The 22,935-nt window shown below is 29.8% G+C and overlaps 1 protein-coding gene across 1 annotated transcript in view; it reads left to right on the forward strand.

The window, feature by feature from the left end:
- The window catches only part of Ost48 (dolichyl-diphosphooligosaccharide--protein glycosyltransferase non-catalytic subunit Ost48), a 37,918-nt gene extending 15,834 nt beyond the window's left edge, over positions 1 to 22,084 (forward strand). Inside the window, exons 7-11 of the mRNA XM_016049531.4 lie at positions 3,277 to 3,422; positions 4,789 to 4,936; positions 11,311 to 11,431; positions 12,647 to 12,753; positions 21,836 to 22,084. Of these exons, the coding sequence (XP_015905017.1) occupies positions 3,277 to 3,422; positions 4,789 to 4,936; positions 11,311 to 11,431; positions 12,647 to 12,753; positions 21,836 to 21,991 (678 nt within the window). The 3' untranslated portion in view covers positions 21,992 to 22,084. The remainder of the gene's footprint in view (positions 1 to 3,276; positions 3,423 to 4,788; positions 4,937 to 11,310; positions 11,432 to 12,646; positions 12,754 to 21,835) is intronic.
- Positions 22,085 to 22,935: the final 851 nt, after the last annotated feature.

Genomic DNA, 22,935 nt, shown 5'->3' on the forward strand with positions numbered 1-22,935 from the left:
AACTGTACTGCAAAGCAAATTCGTCTACAATTCGCTATAGTATTAACTACGTGTTTCCCGGCCCGTATAGAAACGTTATGGGAAAATCACAAAGATTCAATGACTGATGATATACTGTATCAACATCTCACACGTTGCAACGATCTAACGATAGCATTCAGCTATGCTATGTACAATGAAGCACTGATTGCTATTAAAGATCTTTGCATTATTATTGACAACTTGCCTCTCAGTCATTTAGGTATGCTTTCGCCAAATTGAAGTGCATCTGATTTATTAAACAATGACATGAATCGTGAACTTCAATGCAATATGGTAGAAATGGCAGCGATTGTTACTCGCAATGTTCCGCTAATGAATGAGGAACAAAGGAACATTTATGACTGCATTATGCTTTCAGTTTCAGCAGGACAATGTGGATTTTTTTTGGGATGCACCAGGTAGAACTGGCAAAACATTTATTATTTCGCTAATTTTCGCTGAAATACGATGGCATCGCGTTGGCCGTTGCATCATCTGGCACTGCGGCAACTCCATTGGATGGAGGCAGAACAGCTCATTCAGTATTTAAGCTGCCACTAAATATTCAAAGCAACCCAGATGCAGTGTGCAACATAAAAAAGCAATCGTCTAAGGCTACAGTATTGAAACACTGTAAAATTATCATCTGGGAAGAATGCACTATGGCACACAAACATTCGCTTGAGACGTTGAACAGAACATTGAACGATATAAAAAAAAACAATGACAAATTATTTGGCTTCACTCTGTTACTCCTTTCAGGAGATTTCAGACAAACACTTCCCGTCATTCTGCATTCAACGTACGCTGATGAGATCACTGCTTGCTTGAAATCATCTCCACTTTAGCGTAATGTTGAAAAAGTTTAACTAAAAGTAAATATGCACCTCCAAATCTAAATTCTTCAAGATCCAGCTGTTGAAACATTCTCGAAACAATTGTTAGATATCGGTGATGGAAAAGTTACTAAGGATGAGACTGGAAGCATAAAATTACCGGACGATTTCTGCACAATCATTGATTCACAAGATGCTATCATTAACCTAATATTTCCCGCGATGTACACACACAATACAGGGGCGATTTTAGCAGCAAAAATATGGACGTCAACGAATTAAATCTGAAGATACAACAGTTATTGCCAGGTAACTTGATGACATATATATCCGTTGATGCAGTTTGCGATCCCTTTGAAGCTGCAAATTTTCCAACATTTTTTAAACTCATTGGATTTACCTGGCATACCACCGCATAATTTAGTACTCAAAGTTGGATCTCCGGTTATTTTGCTTAGTAATTTGAACACACCAAGGCTGTGCAACGGCACGCTATTAGTCGTTAAAAAAATAATGAACAACGTTATCAAAGTCATTATTTTAAATGACAAATTCCGTGTTGAAAGTATATTTTTTCCACGAATCCTTATTATCCCCACAGATGTGCCAATTTAATTTAAACGCATTTAGTTTCCCATTAGATTGGCATTTGCAATGACAAGGCCAAGCAATGTCTGTTGTTGTCTTAGATTTGAGCACACCATGTTTTTCACACTGAAAATTGTACGTGGCATGCTCTCGATTGTGCAAACCATCCAGTTTATTTGTGTTAGCTAAAGATGAAATGACAAAAAATATTGTACACTCCATTGCACTAAGAGATTAATATTGTCGACTAATATTTTCAGAATTCGTTGTAAATATAATTTATAACAAAAAGTTACAATAAATTAAAAAAAACTATTATTTGATGTGTTAATATTTTCACATTCCGTCATCGTTCACAGCACTCCATGTCTCTTCCACTCATATACCACACACGCACACACTTACAATAAATAAGATATATTTTCACACCCTAGAAATAATTCAGATAGCAAAACAACGTTTGCCGGGTCAGCTAGTATATATATATATATATATCAAAATGCTTTTAAAATGCCATATAACATTTATTAAGTTTTACAATTTTATCGAAAATAAATACCGTGATTTCTATAAAATTTTGCGATTATGCATCAGAATAGCTATCTTTTTTCAGGTCCACCTTTGCTTGATCGTTTTTTTTTTCCTTTCCTAAGAAACTCGAAGTGAGGGGCAAAAGCATTTAACCCTACAACTCTTCATAAATTTATGATAACTTATGAAAATTTGGTTTTAATTCAAAACTGTCATACAAATTACATTAAAACAGCTTTAAAAAAATAAATAATGTCAGATAAAAATTCAAAGATTCTGTAATCTTGGAGAATCAAAAATAATTTATTAATTTATTTAAATTTCCTTTTTAAAGGAGATTTAAAAAAAAAAAAAAAAAAAGCCCAAAAAGCAACGCGAAAAATTCTTTTGGTTGCTTAGCAACGAGAAGCACTATCTTTTCCCATCTTGTCATTAATTCAGTTTCTTTATGGTTGTTATAAATTATTTCCCCTTCTATGGCGAGGTAATTTGGCATATTTTTAAACCATCGCCAGATATATAAATCCTTATTGCCACCTAATTTACAACCCATTTTTTTCGAAATTTTGTCTACCCCCCCTATTTTGAAGGTCAGGAATCCAAATATGTAAAAAAAAATACATGTTTATTCAGAGAAAGTACGTTTTTGTGTCTGATTTCGTAGCTTAATTAATAGTTAGCACTAATTAATTAGCATATTTGAGGTCACCTCCGGGAACCATTAAGATTGACACTTAGATCGTGAAAATCCGATCATTAGAACAAAAGTTATTCAGGGTGATATCTTTTTTTTTTGCGGACTGTACATATAATATCAATGTTATGTTTGAATTTAAACTTACATGCAGGGATTTAATCAAAACTTTAACTTTAGAGCTAAACTGCTTTGAAAAAAAAGAAAGAAAAAGGCTAATTATAAATATGTTAATCAATGTCAGTTTTCTTATTCTTTTAGTAATTTAATTCTTAAAATAGTCATTAATTTTATTAAAAAAATTAACCTGTTCTATTATGCATTCTATTTTGTTGTACTCAGTCCACAGAATTTTTTTTGTTGAATTTTCTTACTTTCTGAAATGTTCTAGTTGTTATTAAATAGCAAAAGTTCAGTATATTGCATGCATTTAAATATAGACTGTGAAGGAAAAATTTCAATATATGACATTGTTCAATTAAAGGGAAGATATGCATATCTCTAATGTAATTTTAATCAGCTTTTTCAATATTTGTAAAATTATTATTTAAACAAATAGTTTTAAATTAAAATTATTAATATGGGGAAAATAATTTTATATTTTAGTATCCTCATGCTGTTGGCAAAAACACATTATTTATATCTGCTCTACAAGCCCGCAACAATGCAAGAGTTATGTTCTCTGGTTCACTTGACTTTTTCAGTGACCATTTCTTCCAGTCAAGTGTACAGAAAGTTCATGGAGGTCAGAAGTAAGTGGAGTAAGAACTATAAATAAAGATCTGAGTAGAATAACACGTTAAGTTACTAGCTTTTTGGTTTTCAATAGAAAAAAAGTGTTTTGAAGGTGATCCATAATTCTGAAGGATATTTCCATCTTTCACTAAACATATAGAATAAATGTTGCAAACATAAATAAGAAAGGGATAATTTTTTGTTGCGTATTATTTTTTTTTTTAACATTTTATTTTATATTGTCATAACAAAGCTTTCTTAAAGCATCAAAAAGTATAAATTTATTTCTTAACATAATATTAATTAGACACTATAAATGCCTATAGTAACCTGCACATAGATTCTTTCACTAAACATTTTAAATGTTTGTTTCCATTCATTTCTTTATGCATCTGTATAATTGAATATTTACAGAAGAAATTTAAAAGTAAGTTAGGTACACTACAAAAATCAATTCAGCTTACATGGAGAGGGTATGAATTGGGAAATTCATTTTTTGATTAATCTTGGCATATTAATAATATAGCTAAATGGTGTTTGTAGTGGGTCTACCACTACAACAATACAATTCTAATTTACTGGTATGTAAGACACATTAACTCGATTCAGTGTTGGGGTAGCCTTTCATAGATGAAGGTTGACATTGTCGATAACTACTATCCCCACATTTGTGACCTTCGAACATGATGTGAACGCACCTAACTTGATAGAAACTCCCACTTCCCCTTGAACACGTCTACTTCAATGGATGGTCCACATTGTACAGTTGACTTGTGACTGGGACATTATCCACATCCTCTCGCTGTTGCTACTCAGTCTCGATCACACACAACATCGACCTGTATACACTCTACTGCTAATGGCAACACAGGAGGGACCACGACCGTGAGCATAATACAGATTGCACTGTCAGCATTTAAAAGTACAGTGATCTTGATACAGCTCTCCCAGCTTCTCACAAAGCAGCAATGAATCAACTAGTGGTATCCGTTCATTGAATTCTATGACAGATATAATTCTGGTGGGGGAGTACTGTAGTGTGTGGACCACTACAAAAGTACAATTCCAATTTGCTAGTATGTAAGACATGTTAACTTGATTCTATGTTGAGGTAAAGGTACCTTTTCACAGATGAAGGTTGGCATTATCGATAACTACTATCTCCACAGTGTTCATTCCTAAAAATGATAAAGCACACCAGCCAGCCAATCTAATTTTGAAAAAAAAAAAAAAAAAAAAAAAAACAGTTGAAAATTAAACTATGCTAGTTTAATATATTATACCAGTTATATCTTCAAATCAATAATATAGATTTTACTTTGATCATATTCATGCATCTATTAAAACTTTGTTTTGAATAAATATATCTTGTTTTGTTTTAAGGTATGATAAATCTGGCAATGAAATTCTCTCTAAATCTTTGACACAGTGGGTTTTTAAGGAAACTGGAGTGCTCAGAGCTGGTAATATAACTCATCATAAAAAAGGAGAAACAACAGCACCAGAAGCTTACACAATTTTGGATGAAGTAGTAGGTTAATTTACTTATTTTTTTAACAAAATTTACTTAATTTACTTTATTGTAATTTTTATCTGTCTTTTTAATGTCTGTAGAATCGTTGTTATTAGTAAATAATTATTTATGAATTGTATTTATTTAAATTAAAATAAATACAGGTATGTGATTCTTCTGATAATTGTCAAGATTCTGTGAATCCCAAGAATGTTGATTTTAAAATTTCCACGAATCAATGAATTATGTTCTAACAAAATTTTCTGATTCTAAAGATTACATTTCGTTACTTATGCAAAATCTCGTTAATGAGACATTTATTTCACCCTTACTAGCACCCTCATTTTTTCACGTAATGGTGACTATTTTACTCAGATTTGTTAGAGAAAAACACAACCTCAGATAAACTCAGACTGAAAAAGAAAAATTCAATTCCATAATAACTTTGGTTAGAATTAACCCACTGGCGGTTAAGGAAATGGGCAAAATTGGGAGAATGTTTCTCCCCTACACACAGTTCCCCTGTCAGTTAACATGGAAAAGCCGGTTTTGCTATGCAGAGAAGACTGCAGGTTAAAATGCGACTTTTTACGTGCAGAACCGTCAGTGGGTTAGGCTACTGAGGCGATGGCAATTTTTTTTTTTTTTTTTAATTTAATAAGTAATTTCTGAATGGATCATTCTAAAAGATCGTTTGCTAGAATAAATGTTTTTTTTTCTTTTTTTCTAAATTTATGTTTTAACTTTTTTACCCCAGCTATATTAAATACAGTCTTTAAATTGATAAGAAAATGAAATAAATTTTCAATGGGGAAGAAGTATTGAGAGCATTTAAGAAATCATTTCAACCTGAGGGGTCTCATAATCTGTGTGGTCCAGATGAAAAGAGCAAAAGATGCTGCTGTCCTAAATATTTCAAAAGAGCTGTATCATTTTCTCTCCTTTCTTTACAAAGATAAAGCAAGGTGACATGAGAAAGATTGATTCTTTAGTAGTGAAATAGCTTAACAATATTTTTAGTTATGTATAACGCAAAAAATTTACATGCTTTAAAAATGGTGAAAGGGTGTATAGTTTTTTCATGCAATTTAAAGCAGAAATAGCTTTTTTTTTCTTTTTTTCTTCTGTCAAGTTTGGAAAAAGTAGTGTCCGGTTTGAAGAGTTCAGGGCATTTGAAGTCCGTTTCAGGGCAAAAATGACTGTTCGCGTCCAGTTACGGGAATGTCTGCTTTGCGGGGAAAGTACATAATGGTTTAATCATGGAAGATTCCCGGGGAATTTTCCCGGTTTTATTTTTCCGGTTTTTTAAATAAAATTTCATCCTTTTTTTTTTATATATATATTATATAAACTGTTGTTTGTTATTTTTTACTTATTATTACCCCCCCCTTTTTTTTTCATATGTCTATAATTTTTCTTTGTTTTATTCTTCATTTTGAACTTATATATATATATAACATAACAGTTCTAATTTTTAAGTGTAGAAAAGTTTTCTTTTTCCTTTTAGTTCTTAATCTGAGCTTGAATTCATTTTTCTCTTTAAAAAAAACTATTTCATTAAAAATCTAGCTCATTGTTTTTAACACTTGAATACATCTTCTATATATTTTTATGATTGGCAAATCTTTTTTTTTCTCAATCATCATGAATTTTTCTGATCTGTTAGATATAGATTTTAGTAAATGAAGATTTCTCCTCTTTTGCTCTTCATATCATACCTGTAGTCCGTGGATCGAGATTCAGACAGAAAGTAAAAGTTTATTAACAAAAAGCAAACAAACACATACAAATTTAAAAAGAACGCCATCTGGCGGTATAAAAAGAAAAAGACTTCGTAGCTATCCTTCCCAGGGAATGACAACAATCTCCCCCTGCGAGAAGGATTTTACTTTTTAACACATATAACAACATACACATAAAAAATATTAATTCTCTTAACATAAATTTCAAATTAAACTTATTTTTTCCAAAGAAAAAATTAACTTCTCAAAAGTTACAGCTTTAGTTAAAAAATCAGAAATATTATCATTAGTATTCTTATAAACAGTTTTTAAAATTTTATCTTCAATCATATCTCGCACAAAATGAAATTTAAGATTTACATGTCTGGTTTTGTTAGAAGATTTACCATTATTCAACCAGTCAATAGCTGCTTGGCTATCAGAAAACATAGTAACAGGAGCATCAATAAATTTTTTACAGTTCATTTCCTTTAGCATATTTATTGTCCAAGTAAGTTCTCGAGCTGTGTCAGCTGCAGCAAATAATTCAGCTTCACATGTTGAAAGTCCTACACATCTTTGTTTTCTACTTTTCCATGTTATAAGAGAATTACCTATCATAATTACACAACCTGAAAAAGATTTGCTTGCATCCGCACAACTTGCATCCGCACAACTTGCATCCGCACTACAGCTTAAAAAACCAAATTCTTTACTATAAAACAAGACTCTATCTTTTGAACCGTTCAAATATTTCAAAACTCTCTTGGCCAAAACATAATGCCTTTTTTCTGGACGTTTATTAAATTGTGATAAATAACTAGTTACAAAAGCAATATCTGGTCGGGTTCTATTTGCTAAATATAAAAGTTCACCGACGATTTCCTGATAATCAGTTTGATCTACTAAATCATCAGTAGGATTAAAACATCTATCTTCACCTTTAGTTATGGGAATATTTGTTTTCTTGCAATTTTCCAAACCATATTTTTTCATTAAAGTTTCAATGTAATGAGTTTGAGATAGACCAATTCCGTTTTCTTTTTGTGTAATCTCAATGCCTAAAAATTTTGAATCATTAGTTGTTTCTTTTAATTCAAATGTTTGATTAAGTTTTGAAATAATTTCCTTGCATAATTTCGAATTATTAGAAAATATTGCCAAATCATCTACGTATACACAAATTGCGAAAAAATCATTATCATTAATTTTAGTAAATACGCAATTGTCAGATGCAAGTTGAGTGAGACCAATCTTTTTAAGTTCATTTTTTAACTTTATATGCCAATTTCTACCAGATTGAGGTAGACCATAAATACTTTTATTTAATTTGCACACTTTATTTTTACAATATTTATCTTCAAAACCTGGAGGTATTTCCATATATACAGTTTCGTCAATATCACCATATAAATATGCAGTTTTAATGTCAAAAAATTTAACAAATAAATCCAATTTTGCTGCTAAAGTAATTAATAACCTAAATGATTCAATATTTACCACAGGTGAATATGATTCAGAATAATCAACATTTTTTATTTGATTAAACCCTGCTGCAACCAGTCGCGCTTTGTAAATTTTGTTTTTATCGTTATTTTTAATTGTATACACCCATTTACTTTTTATTATTTTTTCCTTCTTAGGCCTCTCAATTAATTCAAAAACCTTATGTTTCTCCATCGAAAGAAGTTCGTTTTCCATTGCGGTTTTCCACTCGGAATATTTATTACTATTTATCGCTTGGTCATAATTTTGAGGAATAGATGATCCTTTCAAGGCTAAGTTCGCGTTAGCTGATATTTTATTTTTAATTCTTTCAGAACGTCTTAATGCAGGAGTATTTTGATTATTTTCATTTTGTGAATCAGCACTTTCTTGAGAAGATTTATGAGAAAAAGAAGGTTCACTGCTTGATTCAGTTGGAGGGGAGTTTTGGGTTTCACTTTCGATTTGTGGTAGAGATATATTAAACTGAGTCAAATCCTCAATGTTCCATATACTACATTCATTTTTGTTTGTTAGAAATTTACTTCCTCTTAATGATTCGTTAAATTTAACAGATCGCTCTTCAATTACAATATTTTTATCAACATCATATATTCTATAAGCGCGCCTTTCTCTAGAATAACCGACGAAAATCCCACGTTTTCCCGGAACATCAAATTTATTTCGGAATTGTTTAGGTATATGAAAATAAACGACGCATCCAAATACTTTTAAGTAGTTAAGTTTAGGTTCTTTTCCTGACCATATTTCAATCGGAAGATTCTGTTTATTTTTACGCGGTGTTAGATTAGAAATGTGAGTGCTAAAATTTATCGCTTCAGCCCAGAATTTTAATGGTAATTCACTTTCATATAATAATGTCCTAGCCCTTTCTACTAATACTCTTATGGCTCGCTCAGCACGTCCATTTGACGAAGGATTATACGGTACTGTTTTTTCATGTATGATCCCGTATTTTTCTAGAAAACTATCAATCTCGTTATTGACAAATTCTAGACCATTATCTGTTCTGAATCTTTTGATTTTCTTATTCATTAAATTTTCATACCTTTCTTTAAACATACATAACATTTCAAATACTTCATTTTTATGCTTCAAAAAATAAGAAAAGTACATCCCAGAAAAATCATCCACTAGTACTAAAAAATATTTTGAATTTCTCAATGAATCACAATTTATTGGGCCTGCTAGGTCCGCATGAATTAACTCTAATATAGAATTACTTTGTGCAATATTAACTGATGGATGACTCTTATGAGTTACTTTACTTATATCACAAGATTCACAATGATAATTTTCAAAATCTTTAAAATTTATGCCAATAACATTTTGCATTTTAACCATGTATTGTGGATTTAAATGACATAGTCTTTTATGCCAAATATTATAAGTATCCAAATTACTTACTTCATTACATTCTAGCTCAGAATCATCTACATCATTATAATCAAAAGATTTAGGTGAAACGTTACTACACGGTTCCATTAAAATTTCAAAACGATTGTCTACTTTTACAGCTTTTAAAACACTGCGATTATCATTAGTTAAAATCAAAATATCATTACCATTAGATTTAATTTTATAACCTTTATCAATTAATTTAGATACTGAAATTAAATTGTTTCGTAAATCTGGTACATATATTACATCGTATATTGTTAGATTTTTACTGCAATTATCAACTGTTGTTGTAGCTTTTACAATACCGATTCCTTTTGAAATTAAATTTGACTTCTTACCTGCTAATTGTATTATCCCATTAACATAATTTAAGTTTTCAAAAAAGTTTAAATCTTTTACCATGTGTGAAGTAGCACCAGAATCCAAAATAAAAACAGTTTTGTTTTTACCGGTAGCACTAGAGTTTATTTGGTGTTGTTCTTGTTCTGCGGTAAGAGCGAAATTTTCACTAGAATGTTTATCTTGATTTTCAAATGCACAATGAGCGTTATTGTTTTTGGTTTTGTTCATGCCCGATTTATAGTTCGAAAATGTTCTTTTTTCTTGAGATGTTTGGTTTAGATTTCCCTCGTTCTTGTTTCGGAAATAGCAGTCTTTAGCTAGGTGATTCGTTTTATGGCAGATGAAACATTTCTTCCTGCTTCTATTTTCATATTTATATTTTACACCGAATGCTTCTGTTCGTCTAGGAATTTCATTTTTTAATTTTGATAAGCTGTTTTCTTCTTCACGCAGTATTTCTAAAATCTCATCCATTGGCTTTTCACGTTGGGTTTTCAGGATTTCTCTTATTTTGGATAACTTTCCTCGTAACCCTCTAACAGTATAATAAACAAGTTCTCGTTCAGAAATTTGCAGTCCAAGTGATGAACATTTCGTTTTAAGTCCTCGTGATCTTGCAATATAGTCTGACACATTTTCATTTTCCTTCATTTCAAGATTTTTTATTTCGTTACTTGCATCGATTTTTCGATCTTCGGTTTTACCAGTAAATGTGCTTTGAATTTTTTCCCATAGAATTTTTGCGTTAGTTTCATTTGCGAACTGAAGACTTTGGTCATCAGAAAGCGATAGTTGTATGTATGCAACTGCGTCATCATTGTTTAATGTCCATTGTTCCCGCAACTTTGGATCAACGGGGGCTTCTTCAGTTAGCACATTAGCAATTTTCTTAAGTGTCAGCAAAGCCTTGACTTTAATACTCCACTGATAAAAGTTCTCACTGTTCAGCAGTGGGATACTCGGCAGATCCCTGTTCATATTGATTTTGGAATCCAAACGATGTAAATCACGGCGAAACTAAGTGAAACTTTTTTTTACTGCGTCATAATTTTCAAAACCACACTCTGCTACCAACTGTAGTCCGTGGATCGAGATTCAGACAGAAAGTAAAAGTTTATTAACAAAAAGCAAACAAACACATACAAATTTAAAAAGAACGCCATCTGGCGGTATAAAAAGAAAAAGACTTCGTAGCTATCCTTCCCAGGGAATGACAACAATACCATTGTCTTAGATTTAATTTATTTAAATATGTTTACACATTTATTACTAACACTTTTAACTATTTGATATTTTGCGCTTTGATCAATGTATTTTTTAATTCTTAAGAATGTGCTTTTCTTTAATATTTTTTATTTTACGCTTGTGTATTAAATTCAAATAATTATTTCTAGTATTCTGATTATTAAATATTCAATTTAGGTATATTCAATTGAGGTAGAGATACTAAAAGATGGTGTTTGGATGCCATTTGAAACATCAGATTTGCAGTTGGAGTTTGTACGAATCGATCCATTTGTACGAACATCTTTGAAAAGGAAAGGTAATGTTGTCTATTATTTTATGCTTTGTTTTTTAATTATTCAATGTTTTTTACATTTGTATTTAAAATAAAGGGGAAAAAATGGTGAAATAGTGAACTGAACTTTTGACTTTTCTGTTTTGATTAAGTCTGCAAATTTTTCAAGGTTGCATCAAAAATTAGGTGTAATTGTATATGAGTGGTGGTAGAAGTGTAACAGCTTGTACATATTTCTGTTTCAATTGGTACATGTTTCTAGCTTACTTTTTTTGTACACTTTTGTATCTTATACTTTTTTTAAATAGCATCAATCAACTTCAACAAAATAATAAAAAAGCATCAAAGTTATGATAAATATTATTGTAAGAAATGAAATACCAACATTTCATAACTATTAATATTGAGATTACAATTCTTGGACACAAGATTTGGACCATTTTTAGATAAAAAAAATAAATAAATCAAAACAGTTTTAGGAAAATCATATATATATATATATATTTTAAAATAACTATTTCTTAATTATTTAAACATAGAATTTAAATTTTACAAATATGTTTCGAATTATAAATAGTACTTTGTTAATAAGTAGGTTAACTTTTTTGAAACATATTGCATGAATATAAATCATGTTTGATTTTAAAATTGCATGAATATGAATCCCAATGTCTGTAAAATTTAAGAATTTTCACAATAGTATCTGTGCGCATCTATATTATTTATTATCTTATATTATCTGACTCTGCTAATAACAATATAAAAAATTTTGTAAAAATCAATTAAAAACTTTAAAAAGCATTTATTTGTCATTAATGCTCTTAATGAAATCTTCCAATTTTGCATTAAAGAATTAAAAAATTTTGTAGAATTTATAATTCACGCAGATCTTATGCTTTCATGAAATTACAAGTATTTATACTATCACAAATGAAGACCTGTGATTTGAATTTTTTTTTTTATCATATGTTCAGTTTGTATCTTTTTCTCCTTTTTGTATATTAATTATTGTTTACGTATGGTTTTTGTATCATGTTTCAATATTTATTGAAGAGTTATTTAGTATTATTATTTAGTAGCATTAAAATAATTGTTCTAAAATGTTGATAAATGTTTTGAAGCATCAATAAGTTTAAAGAATGTATAATTTCAAATAACGTTAAGAAGGTATGTAATGAGTAATTTGTTCCACTTTTACCATATTTAATTGATGCAACTATATATTTTTAATTATTTTAGGTAAGAAATATGTTGCAGAATTCAAACTGCCTGATGTATATGGAGTATACAAATTTAAGGTAGACTACAATCGAATGGGTTACACTCACCTGTTTGAAACTACTCAGGTAACATATATGTATTTACTTTTTTTTATTATTGTTTATTCTTAATTTTTATTTAAGGAAAATATTTTTTCATGTTTTAGATCATTGGTTAAGTTGTTAAGTGACAAAAATTGTCATATACGTTTCGAGCTTTTTTATTGGTTTATGATAGATTTAAATAACTCCCTTGGTGAACTATAATTTATATTTTCTAATTAGTGTTCTACACTTATATTGTGAAATATATAAATATTTATTACAGTACCTATTTTATTGGATACTGACATAAAAAAGTAATTATATATATATATATATATATATATATATATATATATATATATATATATATATATATATATATATATATATATATATATATATAATTTTAATTTTTTGTTGGCAACAGCATAGCAAATGGAAGAAAGATCATTGTTTTATATATGTCTATATTAGAAGTTTTATAACTTTTTTTTTTTTTGGAAATTTAGTTTGAAGGCTTTTTTTGCACATTATTGTATATTTTATAATTATTATAGTTTTGTAAATATCTTTTTATTGATATCTATTCGCAGAATATTTAGTCATCTCATTCATTGTGTTTATGCTTAAAGTAGTTTTCAAAATGAAATATAGATGGCAGTATAAAGTCACGTGAATAGTAAATGTTAATTTTTGTTTTATGTATATGTAGTTTTAGTTCTCTATGTGTTTTGTCTCAATAAAGTTGTGTAATTAAAACCGGCATGGTAAGTGATTATTTTCCCCGAGACGAATAAACCCTTTAATCATTTGTGGCGCCATTACGTGGGGCAGATGTGGATGACTCATGTAAGTGACTTTGATTTTTGAATTTGTTTGAAACTTGAATAGAATTGAATTTTGAATTTGGGAACTTTAGAATTGAATTTGAATAACCATGTCGGTCAGTGATAATGAGACAGATGAAATTGATGAAAACTCGAAGAAAAAAACCATTCAAAAGAGAACAACATATAGAGCATTAACGACTAAACTGCTTAATAAAATAGAATCCTGTTATAAAGATGAAAATTTAGATGATGAGAATAAAAATGAAGAACTAAAAACCTTATACGATCAATTGATTGAAAAAGAATATGAGCTTGTAAAACTTAACATAAAGATAGAGGCATTTATTTCCGTTGACGAAATTGAAAGGGAAATAATTTCGGTTGATGAATATTCGGAGAAAATTTTAAAATGGAAAAGTAAAGTTAAACGAAAAATTGATAAAATTAATGAAGAAACGCAATCGGTTTCTTGTCACGAAAATTTACCTCTAAGTTCATTAAATAGAACTCCCATGATAGAACACAAAAAATTGATTTCCTTACCGAAATTAACTTTGCCTAAATATTTTGGAGACCCCTGTTTATGGCTTGAATTTTGGGCCCAATTTGAAGATGCAGTGCATAAAAATACCGAATTATCAAATGTCGAAAAATTCCATTACTTAAAAAATTCGTTGGGTGGTTTGGCATTAAATTCTATTAAGGGTTTTTGTTTGACAGATTCTAATTATGACAAATGCATAAAATTAATATCTGATAGATTTGGACGAGAGGATCTTGTAATTAATGGTCACATGACTAAACTCCTTAATTTAGAACCCGTGAAAAACTCTTCTAATTTGAGAGCGTTTCGAAATTTATATGATCAACTTGAAATTAATATTCGTTCCCTTGAAAGTTTGAAGGTCGCATCTGGTTCGTATGGCCAGCTTTTGTGTCCCATAATTCTAAAACTATTACCTCCTGATGTTAGTTTGGGATATAACAAAATAAAAGAATCTAAAGGTCAGTTTAATGTAAATGAATTAATGAAGTTTATCAAAATCGAATTAGAATCGAGAGAATCGTCATTACAGCTAACACAACCAAAAATTGATTATTCCCCTCCATATCATCGTTCGGCAAACGAATCATACGCGAAAAGAAATAATCCGCACACTTCCACCTTAACTACTATCATAAAAGATAAAAAATGCATATTTTGTTTTAAGGGACACGATTCTTTAAATTGTCGCTTATTATCACTTTTTGAGAAAAGGGCCAAATTAAAAAGAGAAGGTCGCTGCTTTAAATGCTTATGTAAAGGTCATTTGAGTGTAGAATGCCAGGAAAATGTTCGATGTAAAAAATGTATGAGTCAAAATCATAACGAACTGTTTTGTTTTGGGAAAGAGAAACCGATAATAACAAATCACTCAGAAAAGCGAAATGAGGAGCCAGCAGCCGCGCCTCAAAATCCTGAATCAATTATTTCTAGTATTGCGCATAAGGCCAATAGTCAAAACAAGAGTATAATTTTGCCGACGTGTTCTGTAACTGCGCGTAATCCAAATAAAAAATGTAATTCTAAAAATATTTTAATGCTTTATGATTCAGCTAGTAGCTGTAGTTTCATTACGAAGGAATTAGCAGATAGTCTTAATTTATTGATTTCTCGAACTGAGCGATTAGAAGTATATACATTTGGAAATAACCCAATTCAAAAAGATTTCGGGGTCACGACAGTTAACCTATCTCATATAAATAATCCAAGCAGATGCGCGAAAGTAGAATTATTTATTACTGATTCTATTTCTCATTGCCACGTGCAGGCTCCGAATGATATGATTAAAAGAATGTTAAAGGAATTAAATTTATCATCTGAAGAATTGTTTTCTTTTGAGGGAAAAGAGAAAATTCACATTTTATTGGGATGCGATTTAATGTGGAAATTTTATACCGGAAATAAATTAGAATTTTCTAAAGGGCTTTATTGTATTGAAACTTTATTCGGTTATTGTATTAGTGGAGTTACGCAATCTATGAATTTAAGAACTCAATCAGTTAACGTTTGTATTTCGGAAAGAAAAAATTTTATGAATTCAGATGGTGATTTAAATGCTAATTTAAGGAAACTTTGGGAAATAGATAATTTGTTTATTGGGAAGGATGATAATAGCATTTTAACTAATGATATGGAAATTTTGCGACGCTTTGAAAATGAAATAAAATTTGAAAATGGAAAATATGTGGTTAGGTTGCCTTTTAGGGAAAACATGAATCTTTCTGATAATTTTTCGAATGCTAAGAGGAGGCTCTGGAGTTTGACTACCCGTTTTGAGAAAGATCAGGCTCTCTTTCAGGATTATAATGAAGTGTTTAGAGAACAGTTAAAATCGGGTGTAATTGAACCTATTACTATTGAGAAAGGGATTTCGTCAGACCATATGTATTACATGCCTCATCATCCAGTTATCAGAAGGGATAAAGAGGAATCGCGTACAAAACTACGCATTGTATTCGATGCATCTTCTAAAGATAAAAATTGTTATTCATTGAATGATAATTTAGAGGCAGGTCCAAATCTTAACCCTAATTTGTTAAATCTTCTTTTGCGGTTTCGACAGAATTTTATTGGAATTATAGCAGATATTGAGAAAGCGTTTTTGCGCATTTCTTTAAATAAAAACGATAGAGATTGTCAGCGCTTTCTTTGGTTTGATCAGATGCCGCCAAATGAGATTAAGATTTTTCGGAACACTACAGTTGCGTTCGGGGTTAAGTCTTCGCCAATTTTATTAGCCGCTACAGTTAAGCACCATATTGAGAAATTTAAAGGGTCACACGAGTTAGCATACGCGGCGTTAAACGATTGCCTCTATGTCGATGATTTAATTACAAGTGTGAATAATTTAGAAGACGCTATTGAACTGTGTAACGACACAAAGAACATTCTTATGTCTGCCAACATGAACTTACGTGCCTTTAAAACTAACAGCATCGAACTGTCGCAATATTGGCAAGAAACGAAATTCGAAGAACCTTCCAAAAATAGTTTGATTCCAATTAAGGTACTAGGTGTCATATGGGACACCGTGAAAGATGAACTGAAATTGGATTTATCTTCCATAAACTGTTCTCTCTCAAGTACTATTTGCACGAAGCGTGCCATTTTGCAACTATCATGCATGATTTTTGACCCTATCGGGTTTATAGCTGCATTCACGATTCGAGCAAAGATATTGTTGCAAGTTACTTGGCAAAGAGGACTTGGATGGGATGATGAGTTACCTAATGATTTGAGAAGAAAATGGAAGAAATGGACATTTGAAGTTCCGAAACTGGAAGACATTATTATACCTCGTTGGTACTTTCCTAGGTCTAGTCGAGAGAACATCGATTTTCAGATACATATTTTCTGCGATGCCAGTGAATTAGCTTTCGGTACTATAACTTACCTCAGATACATCAATGAATCAGGACAGTATGAAGTTAGCTTTGTCCTTGCAAAAGCTCGAGTTGCACCTGTTAGGAAAATTATGCTATCGAGACTAGAGCTTTTATCCGCTGTCCTTGGTGCAAGAGTGCTAGACTCCTTGAGAAGTGTTTTCCACATAACGAACAATTATTATTTATGGAGTGATTCCATGGTGACTTTACATTGGATCAAGGGGTGTGCTAGCAATTGGAAACCCTTTGTAGGGAACAGAGTAATGGAAGTTCAAGCGAAAACTGAACCAGAAAATTGGAGACATTGCTGTGGTATCTATAATCCTGCTGATTTGCTGACACGTGGGTGCAAAGCAAGTGAATTGATAGACGGAGATAAATACAGACATGGACCTCCTTGGTTGAGACTTCAAGAGTCAGAATGGAATAATGGTAAAGGTTTCAGCTCTTGGAATAGCGAACATTTGGACGATGAAGTTCTTATTGAGAAACGAAGCAAGCCCATGAACATTAATATGAATGATTGCAAGGAAGAAAGCCAGCCTGATTTTATGAACGTCATAAATAAAATTTCGTCATGGACTAAATTGCAAAGAGTATTTGCCTGGTGTAGAAGATTTATTTTAAATTGCAAGTTTCCAGCTGCAAAGATTAGTGGTTGTTTAACAACTGCAGAGATTCAAAACTCTAGAAAATCTCTGGTGAAGATAGTTCAAGAATATGCTTTTGGTACTGAAATAGAATATCTGCATAAAGAGAAGACACTCCCAAAAAATAGCAATCTGTTGCCTTTGGCACCCTTTCTTGACTCATCGGGACTGCTCCGAGTTGGTGGAAGATTGAAGAATTCCAATCTTTCTGACCGTCGAAAACATCCAATACTTCTCCCAAAAGGTCATCATTTATCAACGATAATTGTGAGATATTTTCATGAAAGCCATCTACATGGAACTATTCAAATGACATTGTCAGCATTAACGCAAGAATATTGGATAATTGGTGTCAAGAATCTTGTCAGAAAGACTATCTCCAGTTGTGTAAAGTGTCATCGTCAAAATGCTAGAATTTTGACACAATTTATGTCTGATTTACCTTCAGTAAGAGTTACACCTTCCCGAGTTTTCTCCATTGTTGGAACTGATTATGCCGGTCCTTTCCAAGTGAAGTCCAGAAAAGGAAGAGGTGTGAAGACTATGAAATGCTATGTTTGTTTATTTGTGTGTTTATCCACAAAAGCAGTTCACTTAGAACTTGTAAGTGATCTGACTTCTGATGCCTTCCTAGCTTCTTTAAGAAGATTTACATCTCGACGTGGAAAACCTGATCAGATACACAGTGACTGTGGGACAAATTATGTTGGTGCGTATAGAGAGTTGAAACGCCTGATTGCATCACTCTCTTCAGATGAAGGTTTTCAAGGCTATCTTGCAAAGGATATCATTTGGAAATTCAATCCTCCTGCGGCACCTCATCATGGAGGATTGTGGGAATCTACTGTTAAATCTATGAAGTCACACCTTAAAAAAACTGTCGGTGAACAGATCCTCACCTACGAAGAATTCCTAACCCTGATTGCTGAAGTAGAAGCTTGCCTTAATTCTAGGCCACTTACCCCTCTGTCGGATGATCCTGCAGATTGTGAGGCATTGACGCCTGGTCATTTCCTTATTGGTACTTCATTGACATCAGTACCGGATTCTGATCTTTCAAAGGAAGTGATTACACCTTTACAACGATGGAGGTTAGTGCAAAAAATGAAACAACAATTTTGGAAACAGTGGTCAACTGACTATCTTTCCACTCTTCAAAGGCGACCGAAATGGCTCCAAGTAAAGAAAAATCTTGCTGTAAATGAACTGGTGCTAATCAAAGAAGATGATTTACCTCCACTGAAGTGGAAGTTGGGACGTGTGCTAGAGACTTATCCTGGAGCAGATGGTAAAATCAGAGTGGTAAGGTTGAAAACTGCAAATGGTGAGTTAAAACGTCCTATTGTTAAACTTTGCCCACTGCCTATAGAATACAAACTTTGAACTCATACGAACTTTGAACTGTTAATTTTAATTTTTCAGTCAAATTTAATTTTCATTTTAAATCAAAATTTTATGATGGTTGATATTTGTCTGTAAGTGCATTTCATTAGATCAATTTTGTTTTTGTTATAGTTAATTTGTTTATTGTTTGTCTACGATTCACATATATTTCATTTAAAGTTGATTTAGTTTTGTGTGAAGATTCTTAAACTTAAAATTTTCTGTAATTGATTTATTGCTGCTTTATCTTTGAAATTAAAGTTTGAATGAATGTATAACATTTCATGAACCCCCTAAGGGTTCATGGCGGGGGAGGATGTTTATGCTTAAAGTAGTTTTCAAAATGAAATATAGATGGCAGTATAAAGTCACGTGAATAGTAAATGTTAATTTTTGTTTTATGTATATGTAGTTTTAGTTCTCTATGTGTTTTGTCTCAATAAAGTTGTGTAATTAAAACCGGCATGGTAAGTGATTATTTTCCCCGAGACGAATAAACCCTTTAATCACATTGGAATTAAAAAAAAAAAAAAAAAAGTCTGCACACAAAGTAACTCTAATAACCTCATGTTTTCTATTCACATTTAAACTCTATAGCAACTGTCTGACTTATTTTTTAAAAAGTTGTTTTATTTATACCTTTTATATTAACAATCTGATGTTTGTAATTAGGCTTATTGTTTTACCTAAAAATTTATTTAAGCTTTCTTACTTTATTAAGCTTTTTAGTTAAATGCATTTTTTTTGCATTTGTTGTTATTATTTATAATTATTTAAAACTTGATAATTAAAATTCTTTGAGCTAGATAGCTTTATGATAAATTGTTGTGCAGTTTTGATATTGTTAAAATTATAAGCAATTTATTATTCAAAGATAAGATAAATGTCTTTAAATATTAGTATTTATTTAATAATGCTAGTTTCAAATAGAAGAAATATTTACTACATGTACATTAGATATGGTACATATTATGTTTTATAATATTAAATGCTTTAGCATAATAAGGTAAAATGAATTTTTATATAAAAATTCTTATTTTTATGAATGTGAACTGAATGAAAATACATTATCTTAATAAAATTTTTGTATGTTTTGTTTATATACTAACTATATAAGTTAACATGTAATAATATATAATATAATATATATTTATTTATACTTATGTATTAACTTATAAATAAAATCTTCATTTATTTATTGTTAAATTAAACTAAGTTTACATGTTAAAGTTTCAATCAATTTATTCCTATTTTTAAAAACTAAGAAATATTATATAAAAATTCATCATGGTTTTGTGCGTTTAAATGGTCGAATATATAACTGATTTTTTTTTTCTGTTTGGAAATTACCACATTATAGGCATTGTAGTTGTCCTGTTATTCTTGATTGAAAATATTTAGTCCTTATTTTTAGTTTTTTGTTTTGTTATTCCTAATTTTTGTGTGTAATCAGAATCCAGTTTTCTGTGAATGTAAACATGGGTTTTAAAATGAACTACTTGAAAAATCAAAAAATTTCTATTTTGGATCACTAAAAAAATCGCTTAAAAAACAATAGATGTCATCTTTTTAATTTAATTGATAATGCTTGTAAAAATTGCTAAAATGGATAGTTTGAACTTAAGAACTATTTCTTCAGGGTTCCACTAATTATGCATGGTTCAGACATATAGCCTAAACTGCTGGACTATTAGAAAAATTAGAAATGACATCTATATATTGATGATGAATAGTTTTGGTAAAAGAACAGTATTGGTAAAATTTCATTTTAACTGTATAAATGTAATGAAATGATATCTATATAAGTTTCTCATATTACTATTAATTAATTAGTACTCCATTAATAAAATTATATAGGAAAAGTTTTTAAAAAATTATAATTCGCTCATTTATGAAGAAGAAATTTAGTTAACAATTTTACATTATTAAACTTTTATGCTGAAGAATTCAGGGATCATATACTAATTTCAGCAAATGTAGTAACCAGTCTTGTAAGGTGGAGTTTTGTGGTTTCACAATTATTGATTCGATTTAAAAATATTTTATCACTATCAACATTACAATAATCATAGAATTTTTAAATGATTATTGAGGAATCATGCACTTAATTACTTTTTCACAAAAATGTCAAACAACATGTTCACTGTATTTTCACTTAAAAATTATTGAAATGCCACTTTGAAATTGTTTGATTTACGAAGTTTCGAACTTGATACCAATTTTTAATTAAATATTGACTTGATTCAAATTAATTACCTCTAATTGATCTGTCTTATTATTGACTGAAAATGATATTGGCTATTTTTTTATTGCAGGAATACTACATATTAAAAAAAAAAAAAACTTTGTATATATTGTTTTCATGCAATTATGAATTATTCAGTGCTCCATTAATAAAATCATATTAGGACCATTAATAAAATAATATTATACTTTCTTTTCTGAATGCATTAATTCTAAAGTTAAAAATATTGCAATAAAATTTGCACTTATTACACTTAAGTTGAGCAAATTTTACTCTTGGGTTTGTTCTTTGTCTCTATAAATCATCTATAGTATCAAATAATGTCCTGTTTTGCTTTTGATTTTTTGTAAAATATTGTCCTGATTTTTTCTTTGATCCACTACATGGCCTGATATTATAAAGATAGAAATAGATTTTTATGTGAATAATAATAGACATATTGTTTTATTTTAATAGGGATATGAAAACATTGCATTTAAATACAACATTTTAACTGAATAGCATTTAACTATCTTTATTTAAAATTTTTGTTCTATTACATTGGCATATTAAATTTAATTACACGCAATATTTATTTTCTTTTATAGGTGTCTGTTCGACCCCTTCAGCACACACAATATGAACGTTTCATTCCCTCAGCCTATCCATATTATATAAGTTCATTTTCAATGATGATTGGTGTCTTCATATTCAGTTTTGTATTTCTATACCACAAAGACTACACTAAGGACAAGGCGGAATAATACTTAGCTCATGGATTTCTTTTTTTGTGAACAAGAACTTTGTACATACACTTCATCTCACGAATAAATATTCTTGAAGTTCTTTATTTTTAATGGATTGTTTAAAATTTATTTTTGCACTACATTTTAGATTTTTTTTAAATTATTACCCAAGTCTACAAATATATTTCTTAATTTTCAAGTCATTTTGTGTTCTGATTTATTTATTTTTTAATTAATTTTTTATTTTCTGTTTTATAACTTTTTTTAGGATGAATATTTTTGCTCTTCATTTTTATTTATTTTTTTTTTTTTAAATATTACCCAAGTCTACAAATATTTTTCTTAAGTTTCAAGTTATTTTGTGCTCTGATTTATTTATTTTTTAATTAATTTTTATTTTTTGTTTTGTAATTTTTTTAGGATGAATATTTTTGCTCTTCATTTTTATTTTTTTTAATTATTAAAGTCTACAAATATTTTTCTTAAGTTTCAAGTCATTTTGTGTTCAGATTTATTTATTTTTTAATAAATATTTATTTTCTGTTTTATATTTTTTTAAAAATATATATTTTTGCTCTTCATTTTTATTATTTTTTTTTTAAATATTACCGAAGTCTACAAATATTTTTAAGTCATTTTGTGTTCTAACTTATTTATCTATTTTATTTATTCATTAATTTTTTGCTGTTTCATTTTATAGCCTTTTATGCTACGTAAATCCGCAAATATTTTTTGAACTAAAAATTTTTTTTTACCCGTTTTGTGCTCTGATATTATGTTTCTTTCATTTCTTTTCTTTTATTTCGGATATTCACTTTTTTATTATCATATGTTCTTATTTAAAACCAAGCAATCCGAAGTTTGAAGTATTTGATCACACAGCCTTTAAAAAACTAAATTTATATACATTTATTTGCAGTATTTGAATCTGAATTTCTTTTATTATTTTTTTTTAACTTGCA

Source organism: Parasteatoda tepidariorum, chromosome 6, assembly GCF_982258835.1.
Source record: "Parasteatoda tepidariorum strain Cologne lab strain chromosome 6, Ptep-v5.0, whole genome shotgun sequence".
Classification (NCBI taxonomy): domain Eukaryota; kingdom Metazoa; phylum Arthropoda; class Arachnida; order Araneae; family Theridiidae; genus Parasteatoda; species Parasteatoda tepidariorum.